General features: G+C 35.1%; 2 protein-coding genes and 1 pseudogene across 2 annotated transcripts; all 3 read left to right on the forward strand.

Annotated features, from left to right (window-relative positions):
• The first annotated feature begins 7479 nt into the window (after nucleotides 1–7479).
• On the forward strand, nucleotides 7480–8680 carry LOC18055571. Its single transcript, XM_024177389.1, is given in 2 exon segments — nucleotides 7480–7896; nucleotides 7899–8680. Coding segments are annotated over 2 exon segments (1176 nt in total). The 5' UTR covers nucleotides 7480–7502.
• Nucleotides 8681–9486: 806 nt separating this feature from the next.
• LOC112095888 lies at nucleotides 9487–10262 on the forward strand (annotated as a pseudogene).
• An 8405-nt stretch (nucleotides 10263–18667) lies between these two features.
• LOC18055572 (DELLA protein GAI) lies at nucleotides 18668–20876 on the forward strand. The gene has a single exon (XM_006450963.2). The coding sequence runs from the start codon at nucleotides 18987–18989 to the stop codon at nucleotides 20580–20582; it is 1596 nt and encodes a 531-aa protein (XP_006451026.1). The 5' UTR covers nucleotides 18668–18986; the 3' UTR covers nucleotides 20583–20876.
• The last annotated feature ends 3849 nt before the right edge of the window (nucleotides 20877–24725 follow it).

Consider the following 24725-nt stretch of genomic DNA (forward strand, 5'->3'; position numbering starts at 1 on the left):
CATTAAATGAAGTTAAAGTACAATTATAATATTAGTAATTCAAATAAAATTAGGTGTAATTTGCATCACTACAGTTAACAGTACATCCCAACTAGGTTGGCACCTACTGAATCATCTATCATTTGCAAATTTACAACCTTCTCACTAATAAAATTTGTTTCAAAAAGTTACAAGAAAAAAAAGTCTCTAGTCTTTGGAAGTGGCTTCAATGTTCAGTACTCTGCACAATCTAGATCAACTTCATCTTGATCAACATTCAAACTCTCAATTTGTTTAATTAAAGCATTTTGCCAATCTTGTTGCACTCGACGTTCAGCATCTTCCCAGTCTTTCAAACACAACAAAGAGTCTAATGTCTCTGATGACAATCTTGACCGATATTCATCTAGAATTCTGCCACATGTACTAAAAGTTGATTCTGATGCTACAGTTGAAGCTGGAGGGGTTAGTAGATCACGGGCCATAATGGATAATATAGGGAAAAAAGATGTCTTACCCATCCAAAATTCTAAAATATCAAAATTTTACAATTGTGAAGGAGTTGCTAAATCTTCAAGATTGGCAGAACAATATCTTTGCAATTCCTTACGATTAGTATCAATACTAGAGGCAATACCCTTACCTTTGAGTAACAAAAGGTGAGCTGGATTTTTATAAGAAGTCGATGCTTGTTGAACATTAGAATATGTATTGCTTGATCCGAATTTATTTCGATAAAAATTAAAAAGTTCATGCATAGAGGACATAATTGTATCAAAATATGTATCAAGCCCGGTTTGTAAATTTTCATTAATACCCTCAACTAAAAGTTTTGCACCAACTTCCTTGATTGTAGGATCCAACACTGCTGCAAAAATAAATAGGTGGGGAATATCTTTCCAATATTTTTGGAATTTTTCCTCCACGGTATCACAAATATTTTTAAACATAATATTCTCTATAAAAGTCTTAAAAGTATAACTTATATTATACAAGTGCATTAACACTCTACATGAAGTAGGCTCATAAACAATAGAATATGCAAGAGTAGCATCATAAAATACCTTTAAAAAATCCATAAATTTAAATGCAACATTCCAATCATAATCAGTGATATGATAATCTTCATCATTCATTCTCTCATTGTAAAAACTATAAATTGCTTCATAATAGTTTTGACAAGAAAGCAACATTAAATACGTAGAATTCCAACGAACTTTCATGTTAAGGTTGAATTTTCTCCTTTTCAATCCAAAAATTTTCAACGTCTCCAAAAATTGTTGATGTCTTGAAGGTGCTCTAATATATAAAATGACTGCTCTAATTTTTTCTAAATAATGATTTATATGAGTTATACCAGCTTGAACAATTAAATTAATAATATGACACACACATCTCACATGAAAAAATTTTGAACCACGTGCAGGCATGAGAGTAGAAATATTCCGTAAAAACATATCAATTGCCGCTGTATTGGCAGATGCATTATGAAATGATATGCTAAACAATTTATCAGTAATCTCATATTCTCTTAAAACATACAATATAGCTGCATAAATTACTGAACCAGTGTGAGGATATTCTAATTCATGAAATGCAAGCAATTTTTTTTCCAACCTCCATTTACCATTAAGCTCATGTATAGAGTGCGAAGTCACACAAAAATAACCAACCATATTAATACTAGTCCAACAATCAGAAGAAATTGAAATAACATCATTAAAATTGATAAAAGTATTAATTAAAAGTTTTTTCATGTCATGAAAAATTTTAGTTAAATCATGTTTTAATGTATTTCTAGGCACTTTCTTAAGTTGAGGCTGAACATACCTTTGCAAAAAATTAATTAGACGTTCATCTTCTGAAAATGTTAAAGATTGTTCTACTGCAGTAATATACCGAGCAATCCTTCTCGCATGTTCTGTTGTGAATATATGAATGATGTTATACCGGAAGGTCCAGAACCATATTGTGAGAGTTGGGTTTGTGTTGGGTCTTGTGGCGCGTGTTTTGTCTGACAAGGTTCCATATGTCGTCTAAGATGTCCAGTTCCACCATTGCTTTTGGCACTTGAAGCAGATTGACAATATTTGCACATTGCTTGATCCACCATTTCACCTTTTTTGTTTTGACGTTTTTCCAAAGTAAAACATGACCAAACAATCGATGTTCTTTGTCGTTTGGAGGTAGTAGTAGGACCAGCAATTGAAGAAGTATAACCACTTTGACTTGCTTGAGAAGTAGGAGGCGATCGTTCAGGTGGGACAATAAATATATTACTTGGATCAAATTCTAGTGCAGCAATTTCTTCATTTGCAACTTCCTCCCCCTCTTCAACAAAATTAAAATTCTCATCTAACTCGAAATGAGAGTGAGACATTTTATATAATTAGTGTTTTGGTAAATAAAGGCGTCTGGAATGTATTTGTGCGGGTGAAAAAAAGAAAAAAAAATTATTGAGCAAGAGAATGGAGATTCGTGTGTTAAATGGTGTTGAATGATGTTTTGCTTTTGTTTGAGATTTCAATAACAAAGAAACGTTGCTGGAATTGTTGCTGGAATTGTTGCTGGAATTGTAGCAAAGAAGATTGGGCAAGCAGAGACTAGAGATGACTAATGAGACAAGAGAGATAACGAGGAGATAGAGAATTAGAGATTGAGAAGTGAGATGAATTCGAAAATAATTTAATCGTTTAAATAAAATAAAAAAGTAAGCATTTTAATGGTCAAAAACGGGCAAACACGCTGCAAAACATATTAACGGTCAAAAACGAGCAAACACGCTGCAAACCTACAAGTCTACAAGTACAAAGCTTCCTACAACTCTGCAAGGCTGCAGCAAATTAAACAGTTGCATTTAATCATTCATTTGTCCGTTGGAATTGTAACTTGTAAGGTGAGTAATTGATTTAATTTAGAATTTTTTATTATTAAAAATTAATTGTTGAGGGACTTGTCTATGACTCTATGGTACCGATTCTGTAACAAACATCTCGCGTCATCCCATTCCCACCATTCGATTGTCTATTGTTTAGTTTCTCACTCCACATCCAACGGCTGATGCTGCAGTCTGTAGCTTACAAATTCTGTAAGCTAGTCAAGTCTAATTGTTGAGTGCCCATGCTGTGAAAGTGAAATTGACTAGTCACCTAGTCCTATCAACTTTATTGTTTTTTTTTAAAGGCATATCAACTTTATTGTTAATTCAATTAATTCAGATATTTTTTATTCAATTAATTCAGATTTTTTTTGTCCATTGGGTGAGTAATGAAAATATGAAATTAATTAAAAATTTTTTTGTCATTAAAAATCAGAAAACTTTAATTGATAATCAGAGTCCGACTGCTTATACTGTAAAATTAAGTAGTCATATCAATTTTACTGTTAATTCAAAAAACAAATTTGTCCATTGGGTGAGTAATTCAATTAATTCATAATTTTTTTATTATTTAATAATTAGAAAAAAATAATTTCTAAGTGCACCATTGTTATTTATTTTTTAAAATAATTTTAGTAATTAATTTTTTTTTCAAAACAACATATTAAATTAAAAAAAAATTATGGTTCATTGTTACAAGAGAATCACGCAACTATCACAATGTTAATAAATCATTAAATCCTATCACAAGTGTCAAGTGTGTTGATGAGATAATATTATAGTAGTAAACTAGTAATACGGGAGGAGCTTGCATTCATTATGTAGAGTATTTTATTTCTTTGAATTTAAATTCTCAACTCAAATTTTCAACACGGTAGTTGTCATATAGTGCACATGCAGATGTGCAGATTGCAAATTTGTAGTGCAGTCAATTCAAGTTTCATTATGTAGAGTAATTTTTGTCTTTTATTATTATCTAATATTATATATACACGCCATTATGCTATCATGCTTCACAATTCTTATTCTTCTTCTTTTTCCTCAAACTTTCCAATATTCTAAAAGCCAAAATCATTATGAATCCGCAGCAACATAATATGAGTGCAGAAGAACCTCAACACCCTCAAGAATGCGGTGTTGATGTAGTTGGACCTCAACAAAACGCTAGGCTAAGTCGTTTTTTAAATGAGCTTTTTCAAAATTTTACTACAATAAGGGAGGAAATAATAGATAATAGTTTGCATCGTCCTTACAAGCGGATGATCTTGAGGTGCAACTATTGTCATCGAGAAGTTATTTATTCAAACAGCTATGGCACCTTGGGTTTAGGTCGGCACGTGTCAAATTGTTTAGCTCGCCACCAACCGAGATAGAATTAACCTTGCTCGTTTCCCATATTCATAGTTGTGATTAATAAATGTTTTTTTCGTGCTTGTTATTCATCAATTGGTCGTAGTTCGTGTTTTGTAGTTGTAACTTGTAAGTTGTGACCTATGATGTGTTATATTAATATTTCGTAGTTATGACTTATTGTAATGATTATTCGAGGATTGTATTTTTAATTTTAATTAAGGGAAATTTACAACTGTCCACCTGTTTGTTTTGCCTTTTTCAAAAATACACAAGTACTTTTTTTTTTCAGCGCGCCACCTGAAGTTTACTTTTTGTTGCATTCGTCCACTTCCGTCTAGTTTCCGTTAGTGAATTTAACGGAATGACCTTTTTACCCCTCAAAATTACAATTTAACCCAAAATAAATGGAAATTAGAGATAAATTGGGGAGTCAAAAAAATAAATACAAATTTTCTAAATTTAGCAAGCAAAAAACATTATTTTCCTCCAATTTATAGCATCCACCTTTGAAAAAAATTAAATCCATCCAATTTATCTCCAATTTCTATTTATTTTGGGTTAAATTGTAATTTTGAGGGGTAAAAAGGTCATTTCGTTAACATTCCATTAAATCCACTAACGGAAATTAGACAGAAGTGGATGAATGTAACAAAAAACAAACTTCAGGTGGCACGCTGAAAAAAAAAAGTGTTTGTGTATTTTTGAAAAAGACAAAACAAACAGGTGGACGAGTGTAAATTTCCCTTTAATTAATTATTATTATGATCTATGGAATTAAATTTATGTATTGTTGTGTTATGAATTATGATTGATTATTGTGAAATAAAATATATAGTTGTGAAATTGTGATAAATTAATAATAAAATGTTAATTGCTCTCTTAATAAAAATTAATATGATTATGATTGTGAATATTATTATTATTATGTTGGTGGGCTTAAAAAAATACGTCAGGCACGTGGACTTTTTTAAGCATGCTAAAAAAAAAAAAGTTGGTGGGCTTTTTTTGGGCACGGCCCACGACACGAGCCCGCTCAACTGAAAAAAAAGGTAGGCACGGCATGGCCCACCAATTTGGTGGGCCGTGCCGTGCCGGCCCATGAGCCCTTGTGGGCCGACAGTTGCCGACACGGCCCATTGGCCATAGTTATTCCGTGGGAATAACATCTAAGGAAAAAAATTTTCTAGAGCTTATAAAAATGGCAAGAGGGGGAATTAATTCTGCAATCCATTAGCCTAAGGAAATCACGTCCAAAAGCCATACGAGTAAGGAAACATACAGGGTCGAAATAATTCTTTAGATCCTATTCATCTCCACGTGTACATGAATGATTGGTGATACATGTCGTTAGATTGAAGGTTCAAAGCAAAACCTAAATTCACATCACTTATCATCTATAAATAGAGACTCATCTCTAAGAGAAAAAGAGGTATTTGGCCTCCAAAAAAGTATTGTTCATATATCGAGAGAGCAACTAATCTTTTCCATTTTTATTCTTTCTTTAATCTTAATCAAACACTAACTTGGGCATCAGAGTGCCTTTTTCAGGTACTTACCCCTCTAGAATCGAGGCCAACGATCGTGACAAGTTCTTCATAAGTTACAAATACATGTGAAGGTAAAAAATTTCAACCACCTTCACAAATAAATCCCAAGCACGTGAGACAAATTTACACTTGCAATAAGCATCCATTAGAGTTGTCTTAAGCTCTACATGAGACCAAAAACCACTTTCATCAACACACTTGTGCACTCGTTTTACAGTTCTTAAATCTCTAGCTCTTGCACGTGCAGTCAAAACGTTAACTAGAGTAACCGCATTAGGCTTCACATTTTCAATTTCCATTCTATAAAAAATCTTGATAGCCTCATCAGGCTGATCCTATTGCACGTATGCACCAATCGTTGTAGCCCAAGAAACTACACTTTTATTATCCATTTTAAAGAAGACTCATTCAGCTGAAACCAAACACCAGCAACTTGAATACATATTAATCAAAGTGTTATGTAAGAAAGAATCCGATGCCAAGCCAAACTTTATAGCTTGACTATGCAATTGTTTTTCAACATAGATATCAGCACATGACTTAAACAACGAAGGAAACATGAATCTATCAGGAATTAGTCCTTGAACAATCATCTCATGATAAAAAAGGAATGCCTCATGATGCAAATTCTTATTTGTGTACCCTCTAATAATGGAATTACAAGTGTAGATGGTTGGATTGGAGATTTGTGAGAAGACTAAACGCACATGATAGTCCTGAAGAGCAGAAAAGCTATGAGTTCACTTGCAGCACAGGGGTCGAAGAAGAGGCTTATCCTTAGCATTTGGGCATGAATTTGCTTGAGCTCCCTCATTGTGGAACATTTTTCTAGTGAAACTAGACAAAAGTGTGCTTGATATTGACTGTTTATGTTGTTGTTATTGATGTTGTCAAGGTTTATCAAGGGAGAATTATCTGAAGATAAGGCCGGTGTCCTTGTTTGGTGGTGGAGAGGTAGAGGAGCGGCCATACTAGTTGAAGTTTTAGATAAAGCTTTCGATTGTTCATGTTGCAATTGGTGGCTCTGTGTGTAGGAAAAAGAGATCAAGATATCTCTTGTGGTAACATCTAAGGTCAACTAGGTCCCTAGACACATAAATTTACCATATAATCTTAAAATATGTTTAGAAGTTTGGAAATTTACTCACACTAATAATATTAGGAAAAAAAATCTACACCCAGTATTAGACTACATACCTAATGGCATAATTGTGGTTGTTAAATTACATTATTACAAGCTTGTTTAATTCATATGTCTACTAGAAAAAAGAAATCACATAAAGGCATAAGATCATTCCAATCCAGTGCTGTTAGAAAAGGGAAAGGTTTGTATCAGGCCTCACTCTAATCGTTTACCATTCGGCACAAGTGACTCATGCCTCTTTACTAAACTACAATACATAGTGCTAGCCTGCCTCGGGGATCACCTAAAACAACTTTGTTAATAGGCCACTAGCCAAAATCAAATACGTCAACAAAATTGAAAAATACTCAACTTTGTCCACCTTCCTCGCCGTCCACTTCTCTGACCACGACAGCCTGCTTTGTTGGAATCTTTGTCATTTAATCAATTAACCAAGGAAGTAAGTCCACTTAATTATTTCAATTATAAAACTACCTCACTCACTCATTAAAAAAAAAAAAGCCACAATGCCTTCTAAGTGTCCAAATAAATCAACACTATATAATTAGCAGACAGCAATTATAAAGAACTAGATAACGGCAAAATCTAGAGAACCCAAAATATGGAGGATTACAAAAATTTGACCTCAAATGCTATTGGCTTTTGCCTCCTCCCCTCAGAGCTCATACAAAACATACTTCTTCATCTAACTTTGCCGGAGATCATGGCTATGAAATTGGTCAACAGATCAATGGCTTGTGTTATATCTGACCAAAGTTTTGTCCGTGAATGCAATTTAAGGTCAAAGTCAACTACGTGGCTCTTCGTCTACAAGAAGCGTTGGCTTAGAGATGCAATACTTCAAGGCTTCTCTGATCAATCGACCCGCTGGTTCAAGATTGCAATTGCTGATTTATTGAAATCACTTATCTCGCCGGGCGAGGATTTCTTTTTTCTCACAGCTTCTGGGAATATTTTCCTTTTCGTTTGCAACACTCGACAGGATGTTATTGCGGTTAATTGGTCAGCAAGACAGTTAAAAGAATCCCGGCAAGCCCACTTGGTCCACGTGGGACTTCATCGTGGCGTAGATCCGGGATGAAGTTACTCGCCACCGGGTCGGATCATTTCAGGTTTTTGTTTGCCGAGTTGGTGGATAACCGGCCGGTTTTGTACGAGTATAGCTCTGAGATTGACACATGGACATCAACGGAAGCAAGAGAGAACGTTGGGATTATGCCACGTGCTAGTTGTGACAGAGAAGTTGATTACATTTACCTCAACGTAAGGAATGGACCTCATGAAAGTATCGTAATGGCCGTTGAATCACGGAGTAAAGATGTCCCGGTGATCTTACGGCTTAGATTTAATGGAGGAGAGCACGGGACTAGGCAGCAAACAGTCATGGCAGATCGGCTGCACGTGTACGGTGATGGGCACATGGTGATCGTAAGATCAAACAGTGTTGGCAATGTCAAAGCAAGGGTAAGAATGGTAAATGGCATTGAAATTTGGGGCTTGGGCCCAAATGCTTCCCATTGGGAATACATTTCTAAACTTCCAAGTGACATTTTGAAGAAGATTAGTAAACCTTATGGGGTCATGATGGGGTGCTTAGAGAAATCAGGTGGGATAATTAAGATTGTATTAGTGTCTAATTACGGGTGCTTGTGGGAAATAATTTGGCTGTCTTATGATATAGGGAGAGATTATTGGACTTGGTTTCCACTTCCTGATTGTAAAATGGAGGGCTTGAATATGGCCGGAATTGGCTTCTCTCGTGGCCTCACCCTCTCTTGATTGCAAAGAAAATAATAATATAAAATCATTGAAGCTGATCCAATGATTCCAATCCAGCAACAATCACATTTTTGTATCGGACACATCACGTGGCCTATGAATGCTAATCATTTGCACTTTGGCACTTGGCAGTTTGGCTTTCGGGTTTTGACAACGACATATATACTACTTTAAAAGAGCTTTTTATATGTTTATTTGGAGTAAGTTATTGTGGATTAATTAGGCTGACTTTTAAACTCATTTAATAATTTTATTGGATTAATTGAAATAAACTCATGTAATTCAACCTAACCTTTTGTTAAGAAAAATAACAATAATAATTTTTAGTTCTCAATTGCTAAACACTAAAGGTCTAAATGGTTAACTTAATTTTTTACCTCTCTTTTGTAAAAGAGACCATTTAAACTTGAAGATCATGACTTCATTCTAGCAAGGGTAGAGCTTGGAGTAAATCTCCAGGGGCCAAGTTCAAATTCCAAGTGTTAGCAAGGGATTGATTCTATACGATTTTCCCATTCATCGATTTGGCGTGCGGTCGCTAGGAATTTGAAATTTTTACTTGTGGCTACTGCTATTTTGATTGACTTTATTTATAAAGGGAAAATATCCACCGTCCACCCGTTTTTTCCAATTTTTTCAAAAATACACAATTCTTTTTTTTTTTTGCTAGAATCCACCTGAAATTGTGTTTTGTTTCACTTTTCCACTTCCGTTTGGAATCCGTTATAACATTACTGATGTCGTAGGGGCAAATCGGTCATTTCAGCAGAGCAACCCCAAACGACATCGTTTACAACACATTGATCTTCGAACAATTCAATCCAGGCTTGACAGAGAGCTTTACTCCAATTGTTTCCAAAAAATCTTTAGAGATCTCCTTTTGTTATTCAACAACTTCGTAATTTTCTTCAGAAAAAGCTCTTAGGGCAAAAGAGCTGACTCTTTTAATTTTCTTCAGTTGTAGCGCTAGCTGCTACTCAAAATGGCTGAAAGGATCCACCCCAAAACGACACCGCGCAACGAACAAGAGCCCTCACATCCGCCGGCGCTCGCAGCCGCAGGAACCTACGTCAACGAACAAGCTGCCACTCGTGCTCCTGCCGCCGCAAATCCAGCAGCACTACCTGCTGCTGCTTCCGTTTCTGTTGCTGCTCGCTGCTTCTCCTCGTCCTCCTCTTGGCCATCGCCGCCGGCATCTTCTACCTCATCTTCCGTCCCGAAGCGCCCAACTACTTCGTCGACGACAAGATCGGCATCTACTACGGAGAGGCAGCTCGGTGGAGGTCTACTACAAGGACGTCAGCTTATGCGACAGTGTCTGGCCTCAGTTTTACCAGCCGAGCAACAATGTCACGGTTTTCAAAATGGCGCTGAAAGGATCGTCCATTGAGTTGACCAGCTCTATGCGTAAAGACCTGGTTGCTGCTCAGACGAGTGGCAAGACGGTGCCTTGAAAAGAATGAAGCAGAATTCACCTTGTGAAGTGATGGAAGATGATGACGATGAAGAAGCAGATGACAACGATAATGATAACGATGAAGACGACTCGGGCGACCATAGCAAGGATAGTAAAGTAGAGGAGGAGAAGAAGATGATTTCTTTTGATTAGTTTAGTGTTTTACTAAGTTTGGGGGGGTAAAATAGTCATTTGACTAAGTTTCCGTTAGTTTTCCTAACGGATTCCAAACGGAAGTGAAAAAGTGAAACAAAACGCAATTTCAGGTGGATTCCAGCAAAAAAAAAAAGAATTGTGTATTTTTGAAAAAGTTAAAAAAAACGGGTGGACGGTGGATATTTTCCCATTTATAAATCAAATAAATAAAATTTGAAAATTTTACTTGTGGCGACTATGACTTTATTTCACAAAATATAAAGTTATATTTTCATCTTATATATAAAGTTTATAAATCAAGTGTGCAGGCTAGATCACTATTTTAATACCTAATTTTTAATATTTTATTTAGAAACTTTTAAATTTTTTTAAAAGTTTACAGGTGTCGTGGCCCCCTTAGGTCTCCATAGGCCTCCGCCCACCATTTTAGTAACTACTACTTTAAATTCTAATTTTAAAATTAAAATCACTCTCAATTCCCAATAAAAATAAGATATTTCTCTCATTCATTCGTTCATTCATACTTTATTATTGTATTGTTAACATATAATACCTATTTGAGTTGGTTTATTTATTTTTCATAAAACATACATGTTTTGGATATTATTTATTCTCATTACTTTTTTTTTTAATCCATGAGATTAGATAATGGATCAAATCATCATGTTAAAATGTATTTTAATTTGACTTTTAAGTTAAGTTTCATTTTAAGTAACACATATTTTCAATTATTTTATTTACAATATTTAACTTTGATTTTGTTTAAACTTCAATATGATTAACTTGATCAACCCAATCCTACCCAAACACCAAATCCAATAATTTAAAGATTGAATTGGTTTAGGCTGATTTTATTACCTCAACCCAATTAATATTGACTTGAAAACCCGATTTAACATAATCCATGTCCACCCTACTTTTTATGGGCATCTTTTTTCACAATTTTTTTAATAATAATAAGTTGAAAGATGGCTAAAAGTATAAATAGCCCTCCAATTTTAGCTATGTAAGCCTGTTCGTCGGTGTTTTTGGGCCTTTGTTTTCTTTTTTGTTTTAAGAATACAAGTGTAATACATGTTCAGTAGGCTGAATTCAAAAAAATAAACTACAAAACAAATAATTCTGATTCACTTTAACAGTTATAAAATTAAAAACATGTTTAACATGTTCTCTATATATTACAAATTAAATTAAGAAATAAATTATAAAACAAAATCGAAAAGCTCTCTTGGTTTCACTTTATCTCTTCATTGATTTCACAGCTCTCTCTCCTCATTCTCTTTATCCCGTCTAACTGTTAGCTCTCTCTCCTCATCTCTTCATCGATTTCACAGCTCTCTCACTCTTCTTCTCTTTATCTCGATCTAATTGTTACTCACGTCTCTGTCGCTGCTTCTCAGGTCTCCGCCGTAGCTACTTGCTTACGTTAGCCTAAAGGGCTATACATAATGTAATTTTGATGATAACAAACATACGTATTGAGTGATTTAATAAATATTGTATTTTATATTTTCACTAGTTTTTGAAGGATAATATTTTATGCAAGTGAATCAAGTGAAATCAAGATTGAAGACACTCAACGGACAACGGCGACATCAAGAATAGTCTAGAGCTCAACGAACAAATTAGTGCGATAAATTCTTGTAAAGCCAATATGATTTAATTGATGCATGATTTAGCATTTGAGAAGCTCAATAGATTAATTTAATTTAATTAAATACTTTTCATAAACTAAAAGGTTTTATTTTTATAAAGTAAAGTATTTTGTGGATTTGAGTAATTTAGACTTAAATGCTAAGATTTGAAATCTTTGATTTTAATAAGTATTAAATTTTGGAGTTGGACGTTTTTACAAACATTTGAAATGTTTTGGGCCATACTATAATTTATGAATATTTTGGACTAAAGTGAAAGGTTTTGAGAACTTTGAAAAATATGGGTATTATGTTGAAAATGACCTTTGTGCAAAATAATAAAATTTTTGGGGTCATATCATAATTTCAGAAAGTTTGGGAAAGACAATTATTTTTATGGAGTTCTGAAATTGGACCTATTTGAAAAGTTTTATGACGTTTTGAGTTATATTATAATTATAGAAAGTTTTAGGTTAAAGTATAATTTCAGTGAATAGTATTACTGTAGCAAAATTCAAAAATAACGGTAATATCACTGTTCCTGAGCGGCGAGCCGGATAAACAAGCAGCTAGCCGCTTGGGCACTGGAATTTACCTATAACGGCTAGTTTTCGGGCTTTAACTATAAAAACTCAACTCCAACTTCATTTTAAGCATCAATACAAAGAAAAACAAGATCATATAACATATATTGAGCTTCCATTTCGTAAATCATCATTTGTTGAATCATCATTGAGCTATAATTTGTTATTCACTCTTAAAGAGAGTTTTATTGTTGTGAATTTCATTTCTCATCTATTTGTGAGTGTACAAGTGTGGGAAACACTTGGGGTGAAGAGATTGGGGATATAATCTCTTGTTGTAAAGGTTTATTGACACCTTGGAAGTCAATTGTAAACATTTGAAGACTTGGGAGGCTTGGATAGTGAAATCCTCAAGCCGGGTGAGCTTGGAGGCGTGGACGTAGGCGAGGATAGCCGAACCATGTAAAAATCCTTGTGTTCGTTTTCTTTTCCCTTACTCTTTTAATATTGTGCTTGATTGAATTTATTGTTTTGATTTGATTAAGGCAATAGATTAAATTGTTGTGCGAATTGTATTGCATAAATTTTAAAATTCCAATTCACCCCCCCTCTTGGGTTGCATAACTTGCATTTCAGCTTCCTTAGCCTTAGACAACGATGATTAATTTTGGAAATTGGCTAACGACGACCGATCTTACCGTCTAAGCATGCATTGATCATCTTTAATTCATACCCATCATTTTATTTTAATTCTTAGAAATTAAAAAAAATCCACTTCTAACCAACCCACACTTACACCTAGAAAATTAACCCTACGCATAATTAAATCTATCTCTTTGTGGGATCAATATAAGAATTATTGTTTTATGTTATTAGTTGTTAAGGGTATTGTATTGACAATTATTAACTGTATTCATTTTATGTTAATATATTATTACTTTTTATTGAAAGTTAGTTTTTTTTAATTTTCATGTTAATATTTGTGTATAAATTTTAATTAGAATATGTGTGTGCGTATTTTTTTCTTAAGATAAAATATTATTCGCAACTTGCATCTGCGTGTTGTCGAAAATATCCATGTAACATAAGGTTTTAACCATATTTATTCGTTGTGGTTAAATTTATTTAAATTTAGGGATGAAAGACTTTCACAACGCACACAAAATATTGTTGCAAATAGTACGACGTAACCGCATTTACTATATATCTATTTGTTAAACAATTATTTTCTAACTACAAGTCTGACTTAAATGTTTAGTAAAAAATGTTTTGAAAATGATACTACCAAACACATATTTATTGTTTTTATTATTTTTAATTTATCTATCGAACACATATTACTGTTTTTCAATTTTAAAATATAGAATACAGAAAATGATTCCAAATGCATACTTAAATTCAAAATACAACTATTGTAAAACACCATTTTTATTCTTATTTTTGTTTTCAAAAAATACAAATTAAAAAACAATACTGAACAGGCTCTAAGTTTCTCTTTTGTTTTTTAAATTTCTGTTCTATATTCATTCAAGATTGCCATATTTGTGTATACCCAACCTATTACAGTCAACCTCTTCGAAAAAATTAAAAAAAAAAAAAAACATATTACGGTCTACGAAGCCAAGCGTGCCAAGGATTATTCTTCATATTTGAGCCTGAAGTTTGTTGGATTATGCTTAAGGTCTTTTATTACCTTTCCCAAGATGGCGAAGTTTTGTGTGTATAAATCTCTGAGTTTGGCGTACACAGTGCACGATACGATAGATAGATAATTCGGATTTTACAAATTTGATTGATTTCTTAATTATTATTGTTTAGCTCCTAAGAGTAAGCGGTCAAAATTTCTGAATCCCCACATCGTGCAATGAGCGTATGCGCAGCTGACATGTGGCACAACGTGATGGTGTCAGCTAAAATGACGGGACTGTAGTGGACAGCAGCATATAACACTCACTAACTTGAGCTGTCCGTCCTCAACCCAACACCACCCAACACCAACATATTGCTACATGACATGCATCTTCATCTTTCCCTTTCGAGAACGCTGGTCCCAATTCCCACCACCACCCAACTTTAATTTATTTATTATTATTTTTTTACTTCATCACACGCACACGTGTTTCGATCTTACTCCTCCAATCGCATACTTTTAAATTCGTGCTTTTTGTGGCTTTGCAATTCCCAAACCGTTCCCAAATTCCATGTTATCAATTGGATGGACCACACGCAGTGGCATATGTCCGTTTTTGTATAACCTATGATTTATAATACCTTATTTTAATTAAGTCCCATTGATTTCATGTGACTTCACTGTTAAATATAGATTAAAATAAGGTATTATAAAATAAGGTTTCATCCAATTGATTTCATGTCTATACGCTAAATAATATCTCCCATTGAAGCTTTCTCTATTGGGTCTTTTGGGGTTCCTAAAATGTTATGGACCACGACAGCTCCCGTACTTATATATATATACGTGAGAATATACAAACATTTGTGTATTACCACCAGTATTAAAGTGATTTTTAAAATTAATTGCCTTTTAATGAAACCTTTTTTTTTTAACTTCGAACACCAATAGGCGAGCAGTCTTTTTAAACTCCCAAAATCTTTGTCACAGTCTCCCTCTCCCTCCCTCTCTCTCTCTCTCAATAATTTGCCTCTAATAGCACATATGATGCATGAAGATGTGTGAATATAATAGCAAGAAGCCACTTGTCAAAAGTGTGACGGGCTATTTTGGAGCATGCATCTTGGTCGTCATATTAAATATGTCCATGTACAATAAACAAGGAATCCTATGCAATAGAATCTCAACAATTGCTGCTTTAATTTACCCGGGTGAAATTGCCGCCGGCAAGCCAAAACTTCAAAACTCATCGTTTTGGTGGTGGTGTTGGGTTTTGGCTTGCCCCTCGAACAATGTTACTATTTTTTTTTTAAATTGCGATCATGATAAGTTTTCATAACTTGTCAAATTATTTATTTAACTACCTCATCCTTTATTGGATAAATATAAGATTATTTAAGATAATATCTTTTTAAGATTTTATTTGAGAAGTTTAATACATTCTTATAAAATAGTTGCAAATATTGGTAGAGAGAATCGGGTTCAATTCCCACTAATTGCTAGCTAATACATGAATTTCTTACATTTTAATCGTTGGAATAGATTTGGGACTATATATGTTCGTCGGTTATCCCATTATTTAAAAAACATGAATAAAAATTAAGGGTTCGATCACTTGTTAGTTATGAGATTTTGAATTCTTAATAATTGTAAAAGACTGAAAGTGATACGTTTTTTCACATTTTATTGGAGTATAGATTTTGGGGATAAGCTCGCCTTAAAGTGGATTAAATCGTAATTAAATGTTAAGATTGTGATTATTTAATTTAAGATTAACCTGATATGTGAAGTGATTTATCAAATTTATAAACCTAGATAACTCCCATCAGCTAGTTAATATAGGACACAATTGATCAAGAAAAAGTAATAATATATTTTTTGAATCAAATTAGATCAGTCATCATCAAGCATCGAGATTCACGAAAGCCTTTTTTTTTTTTAATACTGTTATACAGGACTGTAGGTATTACAATTAATATTTACAAACAGATTCTACAATTGGGACCTTCTTCGTGGCGTATACTCCTCTGAAGCGCTGCCCAAATTCTTCAAACCCTCTCAAATATTCGAGGGCTGTCCACTCTACTCACATTTCGTGAGGAATAGACTGGCTACACTCAATTATTTGATAATTGAGGAAGGATTGTAACTAAACTCCATAAATACTTTTATGGAGGCTCGAACCCTTGCACTCATTATTTTAAGTGCAAGGGTTCTCCCACTGGATTAAAGGCCCATTGGTGAGATTCACGAAAGCCTTGAAATACAATAAAAGACTTAATAATTTTATTTGTGAAATGATATTAAAAATTTTTAAAAAAATCTATGATTATAACAATTATTAACTTGTCAATGCCAATCCAAATCAACACAATGATAATAAGCAGTGAAAATCCGGAAATTATCGATTCCGAATGAAAAGAAGAGTATATATTAATAAATTGATAGAAAACTCCAGCCCGCACGCTCTCAACGTGATAATTGCATTTGAGGCGATCGTATATTTTTTGTGTTGCTTCTGGTCCCAATCGTGGACTTTTAATTCATCCTGTTTTAATTTTAAAAACTACAAAAAAAAAAAGAGATTTATATATAGTTGCAGTGGCAGTATGGGGTCAACGATGATGCTAATTCCACAAAACGGTGAGTACTGAGTAGAGTGTGTTGCTGCAGAAGCATTAGAGTTAGCCGTGGACCTATCCAACCTACCTAATAATGTCTAATTCTCTAGCTACTTACTATATGTAGTGTATTTTTTATTTTTTTTGACACATCAGACTATTAAAAATTGCGACACCCACGCCGCAAGGTTTCTCCTTTTTTTTCATTTTTCACGCCCGCGCGCGCCACTACGAGGGAAAAATTAGGGCCGCTCCTAACTTCAAAAACTAAGCCTTATTAAATTAAGTTAAAATTATTGTGTTTGATGCAGATGCGGATGGATGGCGATCCTATTTCTAAATTGGCCACTTGCAAGTAGTACTGTGATAAAATATTAATATCTCCTCGTCTTTATTAATCTCAATTATTTTTACTAAACAAGTACTTTATTTAAGCTGTTGTTAATGTTGCTTCGGAAAAAAAAATTGACAAAATGTGTTATGTATTTATTTATCATTTTCAGCAAGAAGACACCTGGTTGATTCTTTTCTTTGATACTTGTCTCAAGGGCGAATATTCGCCATTTACCAAACTTCTATTGCTCCGTATATCGAACCCAAATGCATATACCTAATTAATTTGGTTTTTAATTATGTTGCAATATTAAGTAATTCTCCGAGCAGTGGGCAACGACCTAGAAATTAATAAAAATTAATTAGCCTCATAGGCGATTGATGAGATCTATATTTAGCAGGCCAATCAATTAGAAGAAATCAAATTGATCCTTGTTTGCTTTCCCATCCAATCTTCTTAGCGCTTTCAATTTTGTTAAAATGTCATTTTCAGGTTATAATTGAAAAATAATAATAATAATTTGTTCCCCATCGACCGCATATCGTTGCGTGCATACACTCACTTGTACCATTAGCGGATCATAGAGGCTTTCGTGCCGAAAATGTATGTATAAAGTAATGTAATAATTAATACAAGCTTGTCCGGCTTAATTGACTGCTAATCATATTTTTCTGTTAACGATGATGAAGCTGCATGGAATTATTATTCTATGGGTGACCCCTTCGCTCCCACCGTCGGATTAAAATAACACTTGCTTTGACGTAGACACCCATGCGTATGCAATCATATGGATATGCATGGGTATATTTTCTAACAGTGATGTGTATATACTAACAGAATAATAAAATTTTATAAATAACAAGTATGAAATTCAGTACAATATTAAAATAATAAGTTTTGAAGCACAACCATTCTACGTCTATATCTAACCCTTAATTAATTAATTCAGGGAGGGTTAGAATCTATGTGGTAAGAAAATTTATTCTACAATATTTTTTTATTAGTGTGGATTGTGGAAGATCAAGCATCGACCAATCAATATGGAGAAATTCTAAAATATTTTTGATGTATTACAATCAATTGATGCATGTATGTTAAATTTAATATAATCACCACTTGCATGATAATTTTTCAAAATAAATACACACATGTTTTAGTATCATTTACTTATTGTATGTCTGATATAATACTTCTGATATATTTTAAAATTTCTCATCAATATGATAGTAAAAAATTAGACAACTTTCTAATAATTCGGATCAATATTCTCTCTTGATCTGATTATCTCCTGAGTAAATAAATCAATTATTGATTGATAATTAATAAACAAAATAATCAAAAAAATTAAATTTTATCCATACACTATTACTAAAAGATACATAACAAAAGATCTTAAAAAATTCAGAAGAGATCAAATCATGAAAGGATCCTTTTCCCAATAACTCTCCTAATTGAACTCGAGGTTGGTCGGCATATTTTTTTCTTTCATTTTAGCGTAGGCGGTTCGAATCTCCTATATAAAGTACGAAGGGGTGGAAAAATTAAATAAGAGAAAAATATGGGAGGTGAAAGAAAAAAGAGAAAAAATAAAAAAGGAAAAAGAGAAAAGCAAAAGGCAAAACCAACAGTGAAAAAAAGAGACATCCTAGATATATAATGGATATTGTCATCCACTCACTCTCTTAACTCCCTCTTTTTCAAAAACCCCATCTTCGCCTCTCTTTCACTTATCACTTTTCACGCACACACTCTCTCTCACTCTCTCTCACTCTCTCTTTCAACACTCACACTCAAAAACCCTCTTTACAGAATCCGGGATGTCCAATGAAACCCTCCTATTAAAAACCCACTACCAATCTACCACACACCCGAGTCTGAATACCAAAAACCTTAGAACATAAAACATTTTTTTCCTTTTTTTTTTTCGAGAACGAAAAGGAGAAGAGAAAGGATGGTACTGTACGACTCTGCCACGTCAGGCGGAAGCAACAGCGGAAGCTCATCGTCGTGTTCCGGTACGAAACAACATGTTGCTGAGATAGATGGGTTACTTGCAGGAGCCGGGTACAAAGTACGGTCTTCGGAGCTCCGTCAAGTAGCTCAACGACTTGAACGCCTCGAAACGGTCATGGTCAACTCTCCTGCCGATATCTCCCAACTCGCTTCCGATACCGTCCATTACAATCCCTCTGATCTCGCCTCTTGGGTTGACTCTCTCCTTTCCGAGTTCAACCAGCCCCCGCTCCCTCTACCGTCCGATCTACCCGACCTACCCGATATCATAGCGGGCCCCTCTGTTAACCACACGGCTGTCGGTAACTATCTCACCGATAATTTCACTACTACTCAGCAGCAACAACAACAGCAACAGCAGATGATGATTGTTACGGCGATGGAAGAAGATTCCGGGATAAGGCTGGTCCACATGTTGATGACGTGTGCAGAGTCCGTGCAACGTGGCGAGATGGCAGTGGCCGGCTCTTTGATTGAGGATATGAAAGGCTTGCTGACGCGCGTTAATCCGAGCTGCGGTATCGGTAAAGTTGCCGGTTGCTTCATCGACGCGTTGAGCTTTCGGATTATGGGAGTTGGCGGCTCCATCTGCGGATCGGTTTCTGAAAACGAGATTCTGTATCATCACTTCTACGAGGCTTGCCCTTACTTGAAATTCGCTCACTTCACGGCTAATCAGGCCATTTTAGAAGCTTTCGACGGCCACGATTGCGTCCACGTGGTTGATTTCAATTTGATGCATGGTTTGCAATGGCCGGCGTTGATACAGGCGCTGGCTCTTCGTCCCGGCGGGCCTCCGCTGCTGAGGTTGACCGGCATTGGCCCGCCGTCGCCAGACGGCCGCGACTCGCTCCGAGAAATCGGGTTGCGACTCGCCGAGTTGGCGCGCTCCGTCAACATCAGGTTCACCTTTCGTGGCGTGGCGGCTTCCAGGCTCGAGGATGTGAAGCCGTGGATGCTCCAGGTCAGCCCGAAGGAAGCCTTGGCCGTAAACTCAATCTTGCAACTGCACAAATTGCTCGGGGCAGACCCGGCCCGGAATTCGCCTATGGAAATGGTGCTGGGTTGGATTCGGAACCTGAACCCGAAAATCATGACGGTTGTCGAGCAAGAATCGAATCACAACCAGCCAGAGTTCTTGGACCGGTTCACGACGGCTTTGTACTATTATTCAACCATGTTTGACTCGCTCGAGGCCTGTCCGCTTCAGCCGGAAAAGGCCTTAGCCGAGATTTACTTACAAAGAGAGATTTGTAACGTGGTGTGTTGTGAAGGGTCGGCTCGAGTTGAAAGGCACGAGCCGCTGGCTAAATGGAGGAATCGGCTCGCAGGTGCCGGCTTTAGGCCTTTACATCTTGGGTCTAATGCTTTCAGACAAGCTAGTATGCTCTTGACTCTCTTTTCGGCCGAGGGTTACTCTGTTGAGGAAACCGAAGGGTGTTTGACTCTCGGCTGGCACAGCCGGCCTCTCATAGCGGCTTCGGCTTGGCATGCCGTGCCAGATGTAATGATGAGTCATCAGAATAGTAATTAATTATCATCTGCTGTAAAAAAGAAAAAGAGGAAGGGCAGTAGCTGGCTGGTTGTGTTTCTGGGTTTTGAATGAGATATTTCCCTTTTTAGGGAATCAGGAGATCAATTTGTGTAATGTGTAGTTACTATTCTGCACTGGTGCTTTATTACCTGTTCATGCAACTGTGTTTAACCTTGAAATTGACAGCTCATGCCCATCCGAAAAATTGCCACATTTAGAATCGATCTCATTACATTTCCCAATTATCTTACTTTTCTCAGAAACTTAAATTATTATAATATGATCTTTGATTTACAGGATTTGGCTAATTTACATGACAATGTGTCGTGAATACTCATTCCATTGCAGTGCATCATTTGTGAAAATGCATGTGTGATGAATTAATCAAATTCCGAAAGATGCCGACTCAAGGGGCTTGTCAATCGAGTCGAGTCCAGTCCTTCTCACTTTTTTATGTTGTTGAACGCTATTCGTAAAGAGATGAAAGCAGGCACGTCGCACTTTGGAATAGTTTGTGCGGTCTAACTTAAACACTTTTTATATATGTCATTTCAGAGCAGCGTTTGTGACCAAACAACAGCTGCTTTCGTCCCAACCAATATATTATTTTCTTATCAGCGGATTAATCAGGATGATTATTTCATTTAACACTTATTAAGGGGGCAACGACGATAGCAAGAAGACGTGCAGCGCCAGGACTTGCATTGCATTTGATGCGAAGAAGAGAGCAACACAACTAACAAATGTATGTGCACCGTACCGTTTTGATTTCACGAAGCTGATGTCGATGAGATGGGAGAAATTGACAGGCATGTGAGATTTCAGGCAGCAACAAAAGTCGAAAAAGGCAATTAAGCAGCTAACGGGGACCCTCACCGTAATAATGAGGCGCACACAGCTCGCTAGGTGCCCAGCCAGATGTAGAAACGAGATTGAGGCTGCCCACAATCACATGACATGAAAAATACCTGTCTGTCCCAACACTGTCACCCACCCTGTGCCCCTATTCCTTTTCTTTCCTTCTCTTTTTCCTTTTTTTTTTTTGCCTCTCACTTGATTTTACTACGCTCATCCCATTCAATACTTAGTACAATTTAGGCTTCATATCACTATTTTTGTTAAATTTTCTCTTTGAGGGGTTTTTTTTTTTTTTTTTTTTAACAGTCTCAACTTTCACGTGGCTTGCATCTCCTGACTGGGAGAAAGAAAGAGGATCTTCCGATCCAGGTCCGGGTCCTGACTCCCTGATGAATCCTGATTAAACAGAGTGGGCCAACAAGAATGGCATGTGGGGGATCACAATGACGTTCGCGTGTCAAATTTTCCTCACACGTGTCGACAGCGATGTCACCTTTCGGCTTTCGCTCTCAATTCTAATTAGCAGCAGCTAAACCGCGTCAATTTGTGGTGAAGGTGACCTGTCTTTCACGATTAAAGATCCACCATCGTCAACATGAACTATCAACCCCACTGGGTCCCACTACCTCTTTTTTTTTTTTTTTTTCCTTCCTCCCCTAACTCTAGGCCCAGTTGTGGTCCTGTTACATACCAAATATAAAATCATCATTCATTTATTGAGTACTGATAGACTTCTTCTATATATGTACATATTTCACGGAGTTCTTAATTAAAGGTTTTTTATTTTATTAAAATTAGAGATAAAATAAAAAAAATTAAAAGAACATAAATTTTGTTGATACCGAAATCCGATTCAGCTTATAATGGCGATCAAGTCGTCAATACTTGAATTTGTTTTGACTTTTGATGGGGAATTACTAACTACCACTATGATGGAATTGAAATTATTACCTTACTTTGTTATTATCTCAACAATAAAAAAATTGTCAAGGAGCGCCGGGATTTTTAATATACTATATAATAATAGAAAATAACATAAATTTTAATATATTATATAATAAAATATAATGTATTAGGATATGAATTTTTTATTTTTTAATTTATCCCTAATTTTAATATAATTAAGAATTATTACTTAAAATATTTCATATATATATATATATATATACACGCACATGTATCACTCAGTGATAAATAATTATTAGGATTAATATACGAGTAATTTGTTTTTGGGGAGAGAAGTGAAGGTAACAAGCTGGAAAAGTAAAAGAAAAAGAAGAATGATGCATATATATATATATATATATCTTTATTGGACTTATGGAAAATTGGAATATTCTTGCGCGCTCCTTCACCACCTTTACGGGGGACACTTTTTAAAGATCATGGCCATGGGCCGCCTCCTATTAACTGCTTTCACAAAGAAAATCAATAAGTCTGAAATCTCCTTGAAAGGGAGAGTTTACCAAACACAAAGATTCATGAGATAATAGCATTCCAGTTTGGACTTAAGAGACATCGGATGAGCTCAATTCTAGCAAACCCATTTCGTTATCATCATATGATACATTACATTGACTACTAACAGTTTGTTAGTTGTGCTTCCAAAATTTTCAACGCTCTATCTCTAATTTGTACGCACAATATTTTGCATCCTCCAACACAATTCTACTCATTTATTAACAGTAAAAAAAAGAAAACATCGCATTCTTCCCTTACCTTTCAAGTGCAGGCAGGGAGGGGACTAGTCGTGGACCATCAGTTGATGTACTAAATTAAGGCCAGCAAGTTTTTTTTTTTTTTTTTTTTTTGGGTGGGGGTGGGAGAAGAGATTGTGTACCACATAGATCTCATCCAAGAGAACACGATAATGAGCACGAGTTTATTGAGTCCCCTGTCAATTTGCAAGTCAATGTAAACAAAATATTTGATATCAATAGTTGTTCATTCTCCAGTTAAAATACATTAAGCCGTCACTTTGCAAAAGCTTAAAACATCTTTTGTAACACAAATCTGCATTCCTGCATGACTACATATATAGATAGATTGAAAACATAACCCATGTTGAAAATTAGGAAATCATGACCAACAAGCTATAAGTCAGTTACAGAGACTTTAGTAAGTTGTTGCCGATGTAGCTGAGCACAAACTAATCCGGCGTGCTTAGGGTGCATTTGGGATTGAGGTTTGATAGCTGTAGCTTGAAAGTTATGTTTATATGATTTTTTACTTATTTAATAGAAAATCTATTATATGTTTAATAATTTTGTCAAAATTATTATTTAAAATTTATATTTACTACATATTATTAACTTTTATTTCATAATTATAATTTTTTTCCACAACAGCTGTAACTTAAAAGTTATAGCACCTCAATTTCAAGCGGGACTTTAGTAACTTTAAACTAGACTTGTGAAGCTACAACGTTTATAGAACTAGTTGTTACCACTAATTTAGATTGAGCTATAAGATTTCAAGTCATAGCAGCAATAGATGGGCTTCACTCCTCTCCGGATGAGTTTACCTCAGCTCCAAATATTACTGTTGGAAAGTCATTAACCAAAGGGATCCTCCAACTTAAAGGATTTGAGGGTACAATTTTCTTCATTCCATCTAATGAAAATGAACAAAGTAACGTTAAGAGGAATCAAATGAAGGAGAATAATATTGATTGTCATTAATATCATACAGTTATGAGATAAACCTTGGCATTGATTTCTAGACACAAATTTTGCTTCAAGACATGTTTTCTATCAATGTTTTTGCAATACATCAAGTTTTGGTTGTGTATCAGCGCGCCACTTCTTAATTCATCCACAATTAAAGAATGGGTAAGAATGAATATCTTAAATATTTTAATATTATTTAAAGTATGAAAAGAGGTAAAAAGCCCGCAAAATTAAAGCCCAATAGTCATAGAGAGAGCAAGTGCGAATCAGATAAAGAGTTGTTGGCATATTTTAAATTTGAGTTCGGTTGCGTTAGAATCACTCTAAGGTAGAGTGCGCCTTTATAACCATACGATCAAAGTTACTATTTATTACTTTACGTGTGTTGTTATGATTTATGCTCTACTTTGGAACAGCTCTAAGATAGCCATTGCCTTTAAATTTAGATTAATTATCTGCAGATTATGAAACAAATAGTTGGGAACTAAAAGGAATTTTCATTTTTTTTTAAATAGTTAAAATTTTGTTCGCTGCACTTATTGGGCCTTGGCCCTTAATTACACAAAAGTAGAACCTGGATATGCGGTCCAACAAGAAACAGGAGAGGTATCAACTA

The sequence above is a fragment of the Citrus clementina genome, unplaced genomic scaffold, assembly GCF_000493195.1.
Source record: "Citrus clementina cultivar Clemenules unplaced genomic scaffold, Citrus_clementina_v1.0 scaffold_1, whole genome shotgun sequence".
In the NCBI taxonomy this organism is placed as follows: Eukaryota; Viridiplantae; Streptophyta; class Magnoliopsida; order Sapindales; family Rutaceae; genus Citrus; species Citrus x clementina.